Source organism: Podarcis melisellensis (assembly GCF_964234715.1).
Source record: "Podarcis melisellensis genome assembly, chromosome: 15".
NCBI lineage: Eukaryota > Metazoa > Chordata > Lepidosauria > Squamata > Lacertidae > Podarcis > Podarcis melisellensis.
In genome coordinates this window covers 34650457-34668542 of record NC_138532.1, presented here as the reverse complement: position 1 = coordinate 34668542, position 18086 = coordinate 34650457, and the positions used below count along the sequence as shown (strand labels likewise).

At 43.5% G+C, this 18086-nt stretch overlaps 1 protein-coding gene and 1 long non-coding RNA gene across 12 annotated transcripts in view; one reads left to right on the top strand and one right to left on the bottom strand.

The window, feature by feature from the left end:
- The window catches only part of AUTS2 (activator of transcription and developmental regulator AUTS2), a 667021-nt gene that overhangs the window by 204152 nt on the left and 444783 nt on the right, over positions 1 to 18086 (bottom strand). For all 10 annotated transcript variants that reach the window (XM_081890188.1, XM_081890193.1, XM_081890191.1 and 7 more), the window contains one exon: positions 14355 to 14384. In XM_081890188.1, the coding sequence (XP_081746314.1) occupies positions 14355 to 14384 (30 nt within the window). The remainder of the gene's footprint in view (positions 1 to 14354; positions 14385 to 18086) is intronic.
- The window catches only part of LOC309358025, a 33797-nt gene that overhangs the window by 2698 nt on the left and 13013 nt on the right, over positions 1 to 18086 (top strand). The gene's annotated exons all lie outside the window — the stretch shown is intronic.

Here is an 18086-nt window from a genome sequence, read left to right as displayed (position 1 = left end):
GCTGCAGTTTGTCACAGGAGCTGAGAGGTGTTGGAAGACTCCTCCCACAGTTCCCAGAGTTCCCAGAAACTGATTGTTAAACTGTTCTTGAGAATAAAAAAAAATCCTTCCAGTAGCACCTTAAAGACCAACTAAGTTAGTTCTTGGTATGAGCTTTCGTGTGCATGCACACGAAAGCTCATACCAAGAACTAACTTAGTTGGTCTTTAAGGTGCTACTGGAAGGAATTTTTTTTGTTTTGACTATGGCAGACCAACACGGCTACCTATCTGTAACTGTTCTTGAGAATGGTAGCTCCGTGAGGGGAACAGACGGTCTTCCTAATAAACTGTCCTTTTTCAGGATTCTTCGAGGGAAGGCACAGCCATTTGAAGTAGTATAGTATCGCTTTAAATGTGTAGTGCAGATATAGCCTCAGCATAGAGCCATTTAAATGAATCAACACAATTAACACAGGTGCAGTGATTTCAGCGGGACTGTCTAGATCAGAACCTCGTTGGATACAGCCCCTGGTAGTTCAAGGCCAATCTAAATGGGATGTTAACTGATTGACAGAAAATAACATGCACATTGTGTGTGGTGGAAATAGTGGTAAAAGAACCCATGCAGGTGATGGGAGCAGGGCTGGGTTTAGGTTTGATGAGGCCCTAAGCTACTGAAGGTAATGGGGCCCTTTATATGTGCAGCTGTCCTTTGTCAACAACCAATTGTTGCTGTTTTTTGTGTTGAATATATGCTACATGGTAATTTATGGACCTAGTAGGTATCTAAAGCCATTTGCACATGTTGCCATGCAGAATGTAGGCACCCTATATATAGAAATGAGCAAACCAATGATATTTTAGGGAGCAGGCTAGCAGGCAGGGCCCATTACTTACATCTTAGAAGCCTACACAACACAAAACACTGTTGCTGTATGTAGGTTTTATTTTATTTGTTTTTTATCTTACATTTTGGAAATGGACATCCAGGTGTTTTTTCCTTTAAATTTTTTTGGGGCTCCCAAGAGAGTGGGGCCCTAAGCTATAGCTTCTTTAGCTTATACGTAAATCCAGCACTGGATGGGAGACAGGAGTGCTCCCGTTTCTCCCTGACACAGTCCTGACAATCTCCTTTCAGAGACTGCCCTTTGCATTCCAAAGGAAATTCCCAGCGGAGATTGTCTTAACTGGAGGGTAATGTTCCTAATTGCCGTTTGGAAGTGGGGAATTTTTGTTGGTACCATAGCAGGGAGAGTAAGAGCTAAAGTCCCCCCCCCCCAATGTGAGAGTTGTGAGCTTGATCAAGTGTGTTATGGTAAATAGCAGCCTCGTGCAAATGAACAAGGAAAAATAAATAAATCAAGAATCATGCAGCTGGAGTCATCTAGCCCAAATTGCTGCAGTGCAGGAATCCTACTCACAGATGTCTCTGTGTGGGTTCGAACCACCAACCTTCTGATTAACAGCCAGATGTGCTGACCCATTGTGCCAAGAAGAAGGCTTTAATGGCTACTAGTCGTGATGGCTATATTTCCTCCAGTATCAGAGATACAGTGGTACCATGGGTTACAGAGGCTTCAGGTTACAGACTCCGCTAACCGAGAAATATTACCTCGGGTTAAGAACTTTGCTTCAGGATGAGAACAGAAATTGGGCGGCGGCGGCACAGCAGCAATGGGAGGCCCCATTAGCTAAAGTGGTACCTCAGGTTAAGAACAGTTTCAAAGTTAAGAACGGACCTCCGGAACGAATTAAGTACGTAACCAGAGGTACCACTGTAGTAAGCTTCTGAACACCAGTGCCTTTATGTCTTGAGTGGCACGGGGTTGATGCACCCAGGTCCTGCTTGCAGACTTCCAGCTATGAGAACAGGGGGCTGGTCTAAATGGCCATTACGCCCCCCCCCCCCAAGCAGGCATCACAACAAAGCTACTACTTCTGTGAATTTGTGGCTTTGAGTTCTTCTTCTCCATTAAAAAAATAAAACAGACTTTAGGGGGAGTCATTCTTATTTCCATTTGCTTTAAGAAAAGTGGCTGCTTGGTGCCATTTACAATAAGTGGACGTTAATTAATGCTAAATTACAATGGAATTTCTGTTGAATTGGATATGACATCTACATTAATAGCCAGCCAGTTCATTCTGATTAATGTTATCACAGCAGTTAAGTGCTGGGATTTATAATCATTTGCCAAAGCTGCTAACTGAAAGCTCTTTAGTCAGTTTTTCCTTGAACAGAAACACGCATAAAATGTAATGAAAGTCTACCATTAATTTAAATAAGCATTTTGTTACATATAAATTGTGTTCATGAACACACACACACACAGAAACCCAGAGAGTTTTCTGTTTAAAAAAAGTCTAGGCTGACGTATTCCTGGAATGAAAATGGTGAATGGAAAGCTAAATAGGCCTGCGCTTGGGTTGCATATTGGACAAGAGGTTGCTCGAAATATTAATGTTAAAAAGCAAAAAAGAAAACATTTGAAGGAATACAAGGCATTTTTTGTATGCAGTTTTCACAAATGTGTGCACTTTCACACCCACTTTATCCTAGCATGAAAATTTTTGTACGCATTACTTGACTCGAGGACTGCATTGACAAAATTTCATAGTAGTGCAGATTTTGTAGAATAGCCACATTTCTGTTCCTTTTGAGAAGTATGAAATAGGTAGTCTCAATGTGAACTTAACTGAGTTTCTCTCCTATCCCTAGACGCAAATGAAAGTTGAGGGCAATTTGTGTATGCTCTGTACAATATTTGGAATTGCAGGAAGGGAAACAGATACTATAGGGAATTCTTAATGTACTCCTATCCAAATCAGAAACAGGACTGGCTGATTTAGAGATCCAAACTGAGGACAGAGATTCAGATTTGCCCATTGAACTGACCTGGCATTGACACCTCCTATTCCATCTGCCCTTCCCTTACATTCTCTCTTCTATATGTTCCCCTTATTCTGTTTTCTGGGACCCAGCTTCTCAGAAATCCCCTTTTGAAAAGGCCTCAAATTCTAGCTGGCAAGGTTAAGTGGTACCTACAGTGATGCTGCCCCAAATCCCCAGCTGATGATCGAACTGCTACATATGTCACGGATACACGATACCCTCCCAGCACCTGAAACTGGTTTGCAGCTAAGAAACAGAGTCAGAACTATGCATTAACCACAGAGCTACCCAGCTTCCCTGCCTGCAGGAGAACTGACAGAATGGATAAGTTGCAGGATAAAATCACTTATCAGTGAATCTAATGCAACTGGATTCTAAAAATGATACCTTAGAAAAAGAACAGCATCTCTATGTGGCCCAATTGCTCCAACTACTGTAATAAGCCAACCCAATTAGGCTGCTGCTGTTATGGAAGAGCAACTTCCTCCTGATTTAGAGAAGCCGTCCCAGTTTCTGATTTGATCCTGAAATGTCCCACTTTTCCTTAGGTTGTCCCTATTTTCATTGGAGAAATGTTGGAAGGTTTGGAGTTATCTGATCTCCTGAGCCATCTGAAGGCAATCCTGTATAGGGAAGTTTTTTCAATGTGTAATATTTTATTATGTTTTTTTATATACAGTGGTACCTCAGGTTAAGTACTTAATTCGTTCTGGAGGTCCGTACTTAACCTGAAACTGTTCTTAACCTGAAGCACCACTTTAGCTAATGGGTCCTCCTGCTGCCGCTGCGCCGCCGGCACGATTTCTGTTCTCATCCTGGAGCAAAGTTTTTAACCCAAGGTACTATTTCTGGGTTAGTGGAGTCTTTAACCTGTAGCGTATGTAACCTGAAGCGTATGTAACCAGAGGTACCACTGTATGTTGGAAGCTGCCCAGAGTGGCTGGGGCAACCCAGTAAGATATGTGGAGTAAGATATGTAGGAAAATTATCATTATGGAATGGGATGTCCCTCTTTTCATTGGAGAAAGGTTGAAGGGTATGTAAATCTAGGGATGCAGCAAACTTTCTGTGATCTCCAATTTCTAGAAATGAAATTGAAGTTGTGAATTGCTGGTCCCAAGTATGGTGAAAGGTTCTTGGATAGGTAGCATGGCTCCAAAATAATGGAGAAAGATTGGTGACAGGGCAGCCATGGCAGAGATACCATAGCTACATCCTGTCAGGGACTGGCGGGAATTGGAGGATGAAGGGGTTGAGGAGAGAGGGGATGAGGCAGAGAGTGCAGCTGGAGATGTGCTGGAATGGGAGGGTGAGGAGAATGACTCAGGGGAAAGGACCAGTGACTTGTGGGCTTCAGTACCACCAATGGAGAGAAACCTTCCTCTGTCTGCAATTTCTTCACTGACACCAGCTGTATCTGAGAGGTTGCTCTCAGCAGAGACAGAAGTAGGGGATCGGGAGCTGGGTGCAGGTCAGCAGGTTATTGTATTTTAGTGTTCTGTTGGAAGCCGCCCAGAGTGGCTGGGGAAAACCAGCCAGATGGGCGGGGAATGAATGAATGAATATAGCAAGAGCTAGGGGAAAGGGTGCAGGTTCAGGAGTTGAGGGAAGAGCTTCTGCAGGTTCAGGAGTTGAGGGAAGGCTGCGGCATGTTGAATTTTTCAACTTTCAACTTCCAAAAATTAGGGGCACTAAAAAAATACATTGTAGCATGACCTGGGAATTCAAAAGGTATTTTGGTTAGATTAATATAATTTAGTTTTGCTTGGTAAGTAAAATGTGTGTAAAATTGCTCAGAAATCATTAAAAATGATTGCCAAGTACTTGCAGTTATATATATTATCATTACTTAGCATTACCTGACATTTTCAGAAGCTAAAATTAAAATTCATTGGTTTTTTGAAAGCAATTCATGTGTTTCTTCATCAAACATAGACCTACCAAGCTAAATGTTGCCCAATCACAAAACTTAATAGCAGGTTTGAATTCCTCATACCCCAAAACATATTTTTAAGACCTTTCACTGAAGAAACATGGAAGAATTAAGTTTCACACACACCCTTAAACGATGCACCCTACTCCAGGGGTCCCTGGATTCTTGGAACATGTAGAGCACTTGAATTAGACTCTGCCTGAGACCTTGCCTCCTAGAGCCGCTGAACCCTCCACAAACTATATCCATCCTCGATGAGGAATTTGAGGAGGTACAGTTACAGCAGCCTTCTTTGAGGAGTCAACATCTACTCTAATGCGTCAGCATTAGAGGCAATTCTCTGGTGCTCCAACTTTCCCTGCATGGCACAGATTATCAGCAGTGATAATCTTGGCAGTGATTTGCTTAGACAGCTAATTGGAAATGTGATTTGCCATTTATCACTTGTGCTGATTAATTCATCAATAAAGAACAATAAAAATCCTGCCATATGTCTTTCTATGTCCTGGTGCTAGCTGAGACATCCTACATTGAAGATCATGCTTTGAGCAGAGAGCTGGGCCAGGTGGCCTCCAATGTCTTTTCCAATTTCTCTAACCATCAGCTACTTCTGATGTCTTGCAACTTTCTGCCCAGGTTTTCCCTGAGCCATAAGATTGGATTCTGCTTTTATTTGTTTGAATTCTTGTTTTCATGTGATTCCACACTACAGTTCTAGGGGTTTTATGCTGTATTTTTGTTTTCATCATTTAATCGTGTTTATGTTGCATATTGCTTAGAGACTTTCAAAATATTGAGTTGTTTATGAATGCTGTTGAACAAGAGCAAAGAATCTCAATAACCTGAACATTTGGGCCAGGTTCTTAGACAATCTCTGCAGTCTCCCCAAACCCTCAATTCTTTTCCATGCTAAGAAAAAAAAACCAACCAAAGTTCTGATTATCTTCAACCTTTTTTTCCTTCTGAATTGTTCTAAGTGCACATAACTGTGCTTAATCACAGAGTCAAATATTTCTGATCTGCAGTGAGGGAAAGAAAGCTTACTATTTTCCTCTGGTGATAATCCAGATAGTCACTGAAACTGTAGGAATCCTTATTTAACCAGGGCTAAGGAAGTCCTTTTCAGCCTGAGCTTACAGAGGCAGCTGGAGGGTGGGATGGAAGCCATGGGTACAGTGGCATAGCAGGAGTTGCCAGTGCCCAGGGTCATGTGGAGGGGTGGGGTGGGGAGGAAACGGACAGAGCATGTATGCACGTTTAACTGCCTAACAGTGCCTGCGTCACCCAGGAGATCACAGTTGCATAGATAAGAAGAGAAAAGTCCTTCCATTGTCTGTGGGGGTCACTTCCAGTGACAGAAGTGGCTGGGTGCTCTCTGCACTATGCCACTGCCTGGGAAAATGTGTGCACATTCAGTAGAATATTTGCAGGGGGGGCTGTCATATATAGGACCCCTTAAGACTTTTGAGGATTAGTCACTCCAACTGTATAAGAAGGACAGGGAGGATGTCTTGAGGATAGCGTTGAAGAGAAGTAAAACAAGTTAGAAAACCAAAAGGAATCAGATTTCTGTACTGAAACAGAATCATTACTGGTAGTTGAAACAGGCCCCAAAATTAATTCAGTCCTGGAGATGTACTTTCACTGCTCATGCCCCAAATGTCCAATATGGTGTACCTCAGAAGTCAAACAGAATCCATTCCGGAAATCCATTGAACTTCTGAAAAATTCAGAAACCAAGGCGCACCTTCCAATTGGTTCCTGATTGCACAGGCGCACCGTAAACAATAGCGGAAGCCATACTGGATATTCAGCTTCCCCCCAAAAAAATTGAAAACCAGAACACTCACTTCCAGTTTTTGATCGTTCGGGAGCTGGAACGTCTGACTCCCAAGCTGTTCTGGAGCTGAGGTACCTCTGTTGTCATACATTTCGGTTCTCGAACCCCGAAAACCCGGAAGTAACTGTTTCTGTTTTCAAACATTTTTCGGAACCCAAATGTGGATTACATTCTAGAACTGAGGTACTGCTGTACTGAGATGGAGAATGAAATGAAGGAGGTATCCAAAGTAGGATGTGTCATAGTGATTTGTGACTTCATTTACTATCAAGCGGAATGGATACATGTATGTTGTATCATGGATCACTGCCTTGCCGTGGCGAAGGGGCTTGAATAACTCAGAGAAGCTATGAGCTATGCCGTGCAGGGCCACCCAAGATGGACAGGTCATAGTGGAGAGTTTTGACCAAATGTGATCCACCTGGAGCAGGAACCGGCAAGCCACTCCAGTATCCCTACCAAGAAAACTCCATGGACAAAGACAATGTTTTCCCAGTAGTGATGTATGGAAGTGAGAGCTGGACCATAAAGAAAGCTGATCGCCAAAGAATCGATGCTTTTGAATTATGGTGCTGGAGGAGACTCTTGAGAGTCCCATGGACTGCAAGAAGATCAAACGCATCCATTCTTAAGGAAATCAGCCCTAAGTGCTCACTGGAAGGGCAGATCGTGAAGCTGAGGCTCCAATACTTTGGCCACCTCATGAGAAGAGAAAACTCCCTGGAAAAGACCCTGATGTTGGGAAAGATGGAGGGCACAAGGAGAAGGAGACAACAGAGGATGAGATGGTGGGACAGTGTTCTCCAAGCTACCAGCATGAGTTTGACCAAACTGCGGGAGACAGTGGAAGACAGGAGGGCCCGGCGTGCTCTGGTCCATGGGGTCACGAAGAGTCGGACACAACTAAATGTCTAAACAATAACAACAAGTGTTCCAGTCAGTCTAAATGGAGGAAGTGTAGAACTAGGCAGTAGCAGTGCCTAGGATAACAATTCAGGATAACAATTCAGAGAGACCAGAGAACTGCATGCTGAAACAGAAGCAGAGGTTGGTGTCCATCCGTCAGCAATTATTTAGCAGGGGTTCCTGCATTGCAGGGGGTTGGACGGGGTGACCCTTGCAGTACCTTCAAACTCTACCATCCTATGATTGTCTGTGGAGGTGAATGGAGTGTGCATTCGTTGCTTGCCATGATCAGCACCTTAAAAGAGAGACTTGAAAGCCGACAGGTGGAGAGATAGTCTTCCCATGCAATACTGAATGCCCCTTCTACCACATGCTACTCTCACAGCAAGGACTTGCTTCGATTTGCCTTGCCTTGTATTCAGTCTCTGCCCAATAACTTGCCTTTCTTCACTTGGGAAGAGATCAGTGCTTGCATCTGAATGGATACGAGACGCTCCTGCCATGGCCTGCCTTCCATGACAGTATAGCCTAACATCAGAGGAGGGCCTTGCCACCGAAGGGGCAAAAATGACAAGGAGAGGGGGGGAAGGAGCAGAGCCTGTTTTCCCCGCTGACATTGAGTCTCCTTGGTGTGGGCAGTTAGGCCCTCGGAGGTATCCGTCAGCATGCCTGCCTGAAGCGCCGGCAGGAGTCGGGGAACTTGCTGGAGAAGCTAGTAAAATTTTAATGCACTCTGTAGTGCGGTCATGTCACACTCACTCATGGCAAATAATCCCCGATGCCTGCAGAGGTAAAATGGAGCTGTAATGTGCTTTCCTCCTAACCCGAGCTGACAGCAATGATGTACGACTACCATTAGCGGAAAATATCACTTCAACTAACCCATGATCCAGCGCCGCTAAGGGTCATATTATCCATGAGGAACAAATTACATTCCCAAAGTAAATACAAATTTTCGACACAAAATGGGACCAAAAAAAGAAAGAAAGAAAGAAAGAAAGAAAGAAAGGGAAAGAAAAGGGGGGAGGGAGGGAACAGTGTGTGCCTGCATTGTGGGGAGGGAAGGGAGAGTGGGGCTCGTGTTACCGATACCTATGACAATGAGTTGCTAAGGGGGAAATATGTCAGGAAACAGAATGTACCACCACCTCTGGAGAGAATGTGATGCATATAAAAGCTACTGAGCAGGCGTTCAAGCCCGTGAGCCCCACATACCCCCTCTGTCTCTTTACCCCATCCTGTATCAAGAGCAGAACCTAATAATAATAATAATAATAATAATAATAATAATAATAATAATTTATTATTTGTACCCCGCCCATCTGGCTGGGTTTCCCCAGCCACTCTGGGCGGCTTCCACAAAGACCAAAAATACACTAAGATGTCACACATTAAAAACTTCCCTGAACAGGGCTGCCTTAAGATATCTTCTGAATGTCAGGTAGTTGTTTATCTCTTTGACATCTGATGGGAAGGCATTCCACAGGGCGGCCGCCACTACCGAGAAGGCCCTCTGCCTGGGTCCCTGTAGCTTTGCTTCTCGCAATGAGGGAACCTCCAGAAGGCCCTTGGCGCTGGACCTCAGCATCCGGGCAGAACGATGGGGTGGAGGCCCTCCTTCAGGTATACTGGGCCAAGACCGTTTAGCAACACTGCTATGCTGGCCTTGAATTTTATCCCCATCCTTGCACCAGTAGTCCTCTCCATACAGTTCTCCCAAATAAAGGCAAGAAACACCAGAGAAGAGGGTGGACCACAGGGAGCCCTGGTGATGACCACTCGGGTGATGAGGGACCAAGGGCAGAAAGTAGCCACCACACTTTGGCAGAACTGATGTTTTGCATGCAGGAGGTCCCAGGCTCCTTCCCCAACATCTCCAGGTAGGGCTACGAGAGACTCCTTCACCATAATCCTGGAGAGAGGCACTGCTAGTCAGTGTAGGCAAGGCTGAGCTAGATGAATCAATGTAGTATACAGTAACTTCCTGTGTGCCCCCCTCCCACCTGTCCTCGCATTATTTCTCAACATGGTTGGACATTGCATCTTGGGCAATCTGACATGGCAATAGCTCCGTGCACATAGCAAGTGGTACCCATGCCTGGGGGAGGAGAGAGAGGCGGTGAGCAACTGGTGGCAAAGAAGCCAGCCACAATGGCCAGGCTGGGCAGCATCTCTGATGGCAACACAGGTGATCAGGATAGAGGTCAGGGGTCCAGGTGTACTGTTGGAAGGTTTGGCAATGCATCTTTCTGATCCCCTGGTCCCTCAGCCACAGTCTGCTCAGGCCAGCCTCTGGTACCTGCCCACGTCATGTTTTGAAGGCCCCCCCTTTTATTGTTATTGCTAACAACTCCTGTCATTTTCTGATGCTACCCCAAACCCCCACCCCGAAGAAGGAAGATCTGAGAGATCGCCGCCCGTCTGAATGAAAGGAAACTCCGACTTGTCAGTTAAACAAAGGAATAACACACGGCCTCTCTTTATGGCGTGTACTTTACCTGTCATCCAACAGACCATTATCATGTCACGCCAGAGTGCTCTTTTCTCCAGGTCACTTTGTTTAAAATGACATGGATAATGCACATGTCAGCGAGCTGACAGTCTCGACCGTCCTTCAGAGATTCTTTTAAAAAAAAGAAAAGACAAATGCCTGTTCTTATCTGCAGGACTTGCCTCGGTCTATCGTCTAAGTCAGGGAGAACATGATTTCTCCAGGGAGCACTTTTTTCATTTCCGATTTAAAGAAATCAAATAAGCGCCATTCGTCTTCATCTGAATATGCTTGACCCATTCAAATGATGATGTGTCACTTCGCTCTCTCTCTCTCTCTCAAAGGCAACGTACGCTGAATTCACAATGAATATACCAAGTCCCATATCCCTGCAATGGGCAACCACAACAGACTATATCTGCCTATATACAACACTTCTCCCCCACAACCTCATCGGATAAGAGAGCTTCTTTTTTTTAAAGATGTAGAATGACTTTGCAACCATTGAGTCAAAACCAGTATGCAGAACAAAATGAAATCATTTCCTCCCCCCGAACATCTCATTGTCTTACTGTGAAAAATGTGTCAGCGATGTAGCTGAGTTCTGGATTGGGGAGGGTGCATTTGCAAAAATTAAGCCCCAATCCTGTTCAGAAACAACAAGCATTTTCTTATGGTCTAAGCCAAAAAACCCCTGAATTCTCTCTTGACTTTAGAAATTATTTTTCTTCATTGGATTTGTTAGTCACTGTTTACCATTGAAACAAACCAACATTTTCATACAAACACCTGCAATTCATAAACACACCCTTTAAAAAGGGGGGGAAGCAGCAGAAAGCTTTGGCAACACGCTAGCAACAGAACAAAATCAGTTCAGTCCAACGAAAGCCTAGGAGAAAAGGTAAATCTCAACAAATAATGAAATGACAACCAAAAAAAGAAATCAATGAAGGTGCAAGGTGGGACTCACTGGGGAGAGCATGCTACAGACCCACAACTGAAAAGGTTCTTGTCATCAGGGACAGCAATCTCAAATGAACCAGTGGGCAAAAGTCAAACCGAAAGTCAGTCTGAAAGAGCAAGTCAGTCTAAAGGCCAAGCTTGGGAGCTGAGACAAGGTCATAGCTTAGAACTAGTAAGCCTTGTACCTTCATGTTCTGATATAATTCCTGATCTACGTCAGTGGCAGACCTTGGGGTCTCAAATTTTAGTTGTGCACTGTGTGACACTAAAATTCAGCATACCTCCACCTCTGGCCTTCCATTCTACATCATAGTTGTGGTGCCCCCTGCAGCACCCTCCAGGCTCCATGCCCAGTGCGACCCAGTCCCTGTGAAGACAGGCTCTGGCAGGCTGAGTGGTCGAGACCAATAATGGGCCCAACGGTCAAGAAGGTGGTTTCTGCATGTGCTGTAGAGGGAAGTGAGGGGCAGATGGGGCTTGTCAACCTGGGAAGGGAGCCCATCTAGGAGAAGGAAAACTCTTATCCTAAACCTCCACTGCCCTGCAGGATATCAACCCTACACAAATCCATAGTGGAGTCTCTAAGACGGTTGGATGGTTCCTTGAATGCCTTCTTCAAGCAAGACCTGCAGCCAAGCTGCTATCAAACATATTTCTCTGCTTTCATTTGGACCACACCAGTGAGACCAAGAGTGGGGTTATTTTGTCTGGGCAGTCCAGGACCTTCATACACATTACCCAGGCTTGCACCCTGGGGAGGTCACTTTGGTGCTAACACGGCAACTTGACTTCACCCCCAGGCACACAATCCATTGTTTCTTGAGACAAAATAGATGCCAAAACTACTGTATTTTTTAATCCCTGCAAGGTCCTTTGAGACCTAGATGGTGAAAAGTGGGAGATTTATATAATACTTTGTATTTTTCTCCATTATCCTCAAATCCAGTTGTCTTAAATTATTGCAGCTGGGATAATAGTCTACATGCAAGATCAGATCACCATGGTGGTTATAATAATGTTGCAGTCTGGAAGGTCCTTAAAACAGACACAAAAACAAAGTATGGAGCAGTTATTGAACAAAAGCCAATGTGGTATAATTTGATCATGAGTGACTTAAAAGTTCAACCAACCAATCAACAGCAGAATCCTGATGAGTAAAAAGTGGAATAATAAGAATTTATTGGTAAGAACTGTGGATACAAACCATAGATAACCTAACAAAAATGCATCACTTTCCATCCCAAACTGGTCAGATACAGTTGCTTTCATTGCAGAAATCATTATACCAAGAAATATTGCCATTGAAGTTATTGTGTGTGTGTGTGTTGTTAACTTATATTTCAATAATGCAACAGGTTTGAGAGAACATCTTCCATTCTTTATGACTATTTACACCACCCCAAAACCAATAGGACTGGTAGAGGAGGTTGTTGTTGCATTCATATTTCACCTACCTAAATAGTTCATAGGTAGTTATTGATCAGCCACTGATGACCAATGGTTTCACAAATGACATCTGATTATGAAATGTTCTCACACAGTGTATCATTCCTATTGCATGCAATCAATATATCTCAAGATGCAATATATCCCCATGTATTTTTAAAAATTAAATATGCTAGTAGAAAGACTTCTTGTCCTTTTGTTCAGACATCAACATTCAATAACTAGCTACAAAATATTGTTGAAAGGGCAGGTGTCAATCTTTCAAACAACAGTAATAAAAATTAGTACAGTTGGAACTGTGGAACACATCCAGTAGTTGACCATAGCTAAGTTTTTCTTAGATGTTATTTTAGGATTAGGTAAAACAAAAAAATATACGTCAGGATGGCATGAGCATAAAGTGAAATGAAATTAAACTACTAGGAAAGGAAATTATCTTAATTTCTCTTATGATATGATCATTTAAAGACAGACAGACAGACATCTTCCAAATCACCGTAGAGATTAAAAGTTACAGCTTTTGCAAGAACAGCTATGATACTTGGATCTGAACTTGAATGATCTCCCCCCCCCCAAAAAAAAAACACCCCATAATATTTTGCCATTAGTCCATAACTGCATGTTGGATCTACTTTCACTCAGTGCCTTGGAATGAACTGTTTTGGTTCAACAAAGTTAACTGAATTAATTCAAAAATCTCTGAAAGTAGTTCCTGTCATGTAAACTAAAAGAAGTTCATTTCGGGGGCAGAATCTTGAATAATTTCTAGTTCACCTTGAAGTTCACTCTCTTACATGTGCCTTTTCCTCTTCAAACACTTTGGGAATTTGTGCTTAAAGATCATAATTGTTGGGGGGAAATAAATTCAGCAATTTATTGTCCACTCGTCTGTCTGTCTGTGTGTGTGTGTGTGTGTTTATTGTCCACTCGTCTCTCTCTGTGTGTTCTTAAGTATATTTTATACTTCAGAACGGCAAAAGGCAGCATTCTAAATGCTGCCAGAATTTTCTGAGGATCATTTTGATGAACTTGGATTGAACTGTAAAGAACTAGTTTATTTTGTAAAGGGATGAACATGACCTGGAATTAGTTCCCTTTTGGACAGGCTGAACTTAAAGTAGAACTAGTTCCCTTTTAAAATGAACTTGTCAGGCTCTGTTATCATCACCTCCTAAGATGCACACAGGGATCTTTCTCAAATAATGGTTGATAAATCTGTACAGACTCAGCAAAGAAGAATAAAGGATGTCTGACTCCAAAATTGTCAGAGGCTCTTGTAGGAAGAAGATTAAGGGTCCAGTAGAGTGTGGCAGACTAGTGAATAATCTGCCTCTGTGCCTTGATCAACCACAGGACATGATCCTTGGTGGAACATTTTTTAAAAAGGCATGATGGCTCGAGCACATCAAATGTAGGCTGCATTCAGACAATAATAATAATTTGGGGACAAGGGATTGATTGCATTTGTTTTCCTGCTTTTAATGCCAATGCTTCTGCCCTGATTTCTAATGTTCCTTTTACATTGCAGTACCTGTTGCATTATGGAACTGTGGCTTTGTGAACACTATGCCACCACGGTGGGAAAGAACTGTATGCCAGGATACTGCCCCAATTTTTTGCCCTCTGAGTCATGGTGGTGGAAACCATGGGGGAAAGTACAGAGAAAAATTCCAAGGACTGTCTGGGTTTTCAGGGTTCCAAATATTGTGTTTTCTGGAAATAATCAACATGGAAATAAGTAAGGAAACACTGGGAAGGCAGGATGAAGGGACATCTGAATGCAGCCATAAGGTGTAGACCACATCAAAATGTGCTCCCTCATTAGCTAGAGAGAAGATGGAAACAGATCCTGAAACACATCAGAAACAACACATCAGGAGCATGCATTGGAAGTCTGTCTTTACCTTTTCTTCTTGATCACTATCGCTGTCACACTGTAATAGAAAGGAAAAGGAAAACATTAGGGTTGTGGGGTTTTTTTTATAAAAAGAAGAAGAAGAAGAAGAATGCAGAAAAAATTGTATGTTAATTCCAAGGTCTAGAGAGTTCTGAAAATACATACAAAGCTTCTCCACAGGGCTGAAAAAAGTATCTGGGCCCATCATTGCACAGACTAGAAAATAACAACAATTCTAGGAAGTGGCTGCCATATTGCGGCAAGTATGAGACTCCAGCCATGTGGGGTCTTCAGGAAAGCAGGCTACAGTAGTAGATCATCTCCTTTGCACGTAAAGAGTATTTACATGTTGTTTTGCCTCTTTGTTTCCAGCCTCCTAATGCAACATATGAAGGACACTCCAATCTTTGCATAAACGTAAACTAGGTTGGCTAGAACATACATTCACAACTTTCACATATTCATGGGAAAAGAACAAGAATGGTTCAAAGGAACTTTTCATGTAATATATATTAACAAATGCTCATCAGGGCTGCATCGACAGGGCCTGACCTCCGCCCGCCATGCAGTGATATTCCAGGACCATCTCCAATGGCTCAGCTTTCTCCCTCTCTTTCCTAAAGCAAGCCTAGCCCTTGTACTTGTGGAGCTATAAAGAGAAATGTGGCAACTGCAACCCCAAATGCTTGCGAATAGTAATTTGCTCCAGCTAAATGATAACTTGCTCTGTCCACTGCATCTGCAACGACAACAACAACAGCAAAGGCCAACACAAACACACAAATTAAAGGGTGGCTAACTATGACCATCCAAACTATGACCATTCAAACTTATTGGGACTTCAACTCACATCTTCCCTGATTATTGATCATGCTGGCCGGGGCTGATGGGAGCTGGAATCCAACTGCATCTGGAGATTAACAGTTCCCCCAGCCCTGTTTTAAAAGTGAAGGCTTCATTACCTGGGAGTAAACCCAACATAGTGCAATTACATGACATTTACAGTGGTAACTCGGGTTGCAGATGCTTCAGGTTACAGACTCCACTCACCCAGAAATAGTACCTGAAGTTAAGAACTTTGCTTCAGGGTGAGAACAGAAATCGCACAGCAGCAACATGGCGGCAGTAGGAGGCCCCATTAGCCAAAGTGGTGCTTCAGGGTAAGAACAGTTTCAGGTTAAGAATGGACCTCTGGAATGAATTAAGTTCTTCACCAGAGGTACCACTGTAAGTCTAATTATTTGGTGTCTTTCTGGTTGATTCACTCCTCTCTTAAGACTCTCTGCACCACACAGCTCCTGGTTACTGGCCCAATACTGCTAGACCAACGTGCAGTGTGATCCTCACACATCCCACTGTGCTGAATGGGGCTTACTCCACTTGAAATGTGCCTAGGATTACAACCAGAATCATGAATGGATACATTAGTATTTATGTTAAGGTGAAAGATAACACCTAAGCTTTGGCCCAATGCAAAACTCAGCAGTCATAGGGACAAAGGAAGCTGTCTTATACCACACTGCACTCTTAATCCATCCACACAAATGTTGTTTACATCAGGGATGGGGAACCTGTAGCCACCGAGATGTTGTTGGATTCCATCTTCCACCAGCATTGACCACTGGCCATGCTGACTGTGGCTGGTGGGGGTTGGTGTTCAACAACATGGAGGGAGCACACATTCCCCACCCTTAGTCTACACTGACTGTGGTTCAGACTTCCCCAGCCCTGCCTGCAGATGCCAGGGATTGAACCAGGAAACTACTGCTTGCACTGCACGTATTCTGCTACTGAGCTAGGGTCTGTCAAAGAGCTATACCAGTCGCATCATGTTGGTGCATCATTTCATTCCCATTTACGTGTTTGTGCATTGAGCGTAGTAGGCTTACTTGGGGAAAGAGAGCATCTCTCGCTCTCTCTTCTGTCACCTGCCCATCCCACAACTCATTACATCTCACTGTGAAACTAATCAACACCATCTGAATTTTCCAGGACAATGTTTTCCTGCACTGCGGTGATGCTGCAGAGAGTGCGCTAGCAGCAATGCAATCCCCGGGAACCATCATTTCCATTGCCAATGTATTAAACTTCCCTGCCTCTTCTGACAGTCCAGTTCTAATTTCAAGGTCCACTTAATTCCTCCATCAAATCATTACTGCTATACCCAGCAGCACCTTGTCTCTAGAGCTAAGCATATGGTGAAAGACCGAGACCGACTGATATCCATTATGGAAGCAGTACAGGTGCCAAGCTGATTAAAAAAAAAAAAAAGGAGGAGAGCAAAAGAGGAGAGAATATCCAGCCTCTCGTCTTGCCTGTTGACTGACAGCTTCATGGCTTTGCCAAGCCATAGGGGTTTGCCAAGGAAAGTCCAACCAGGCTACAGCTCACATGGCTCAGTGTGAAAACAAGTTCCATTTGTGGCAGTAAATTCCCACACTGACCCAAGGACTTTGCCGGTTCTCTCAGCGTGATCGGGCCATCCAATTTACAGCTCAGTCCTCCAGAGCCTGCCATGCCAGCGCCTGGCAGAGATGAACGATGGTCAGAAAAGACCCTCCAGCTCATAAATTATGCAGAGGCAATAAACACACTCGGCAAACAGCTCCGAATGTTCACCCGGCCAGGCTCCTGGAGGAAACGCTGGGAGCCCTGAACACACAGCCAGGCATCTCTGGAAAAAAAAGTGTTGATGAGAATGAGAAGGCGCAATGAGAGAGAGAAAACCCACAGCTGTGAAGAGTCACTTCACTCCAACAGCAAGGCGATATATGGACACAGTTACATAAGGGATAAAAGGATCTGCCCATTTTGATTCTCTTGGTTTCTCATTTCCCCTAATCATAAATTCACCTCTCCATATTTCTGCAGCAATTTGTGTGTTGCTTTTGTTTAAATCCTCCTAAGAATTCATCAGTGTTTTGATGCAAATTTCTCCAAATAAGCCCATTTTTGTATGCACATTTCTTAGTAATGTGCTTTTTTGGGAGGGAAAGATGTTTACCTTAATATATCCATTGTTGCAACATTGTTTTGTTGGAGAACTGCATCACACAATTCAGAGAAGTCCAAATTTCAAAGGATAGTTGTGTTTTGCTTTGTTTGTTAATCCCACGTCCCAGGGAATGGGGAACAGGGTTCACCTCAAATCTCTCAGCATCAATCCTTTTTTTTCCCAGGGTGTACTCAAGGGTACACAATACCGGCACCTTTGTTTTTTGTTTTCAAAATGTGTGACACTTACTGTAACAAACTTCATGATGAGTACCAGCACCTACTTTTCTAGAAAAAAATAACTGCTCAGCATCCTTAGCAGACTATAGTTCCCAGAATTCTTAGGAGGAAACTTTGACTTTTTAAAGAGGCCCACAACTCTGCAGCAACAGAAAATTAAGTTTGACTCATCATCTATAGGACAAGCCTTCAAATATTTATAGATGGCTACAAAAATCTGTATAGTTAAAGCTATGGTTTTCCCAGTAGTGATGTATGGAAGTGAGAGCTGGACCATAAAGAAGGCTGATCGCCGAAGAATTGATGCTTTTGAATTATGGTGCTGGAGGAGACTCTTGAGAATCCCATGGACTGCAAGAAGATTGAGTGCTCAGTGGAAGGACAGATCCTGAAGCTGAAGCTCCAATACTTTGGCCACCGCATGAGAAGAGAAGACACCCCGGAAAAGCCCCTGATGTTGGGAAAGATTGAGGGCCCAAGGAGAAGGAAATGACAGAGAACAAGA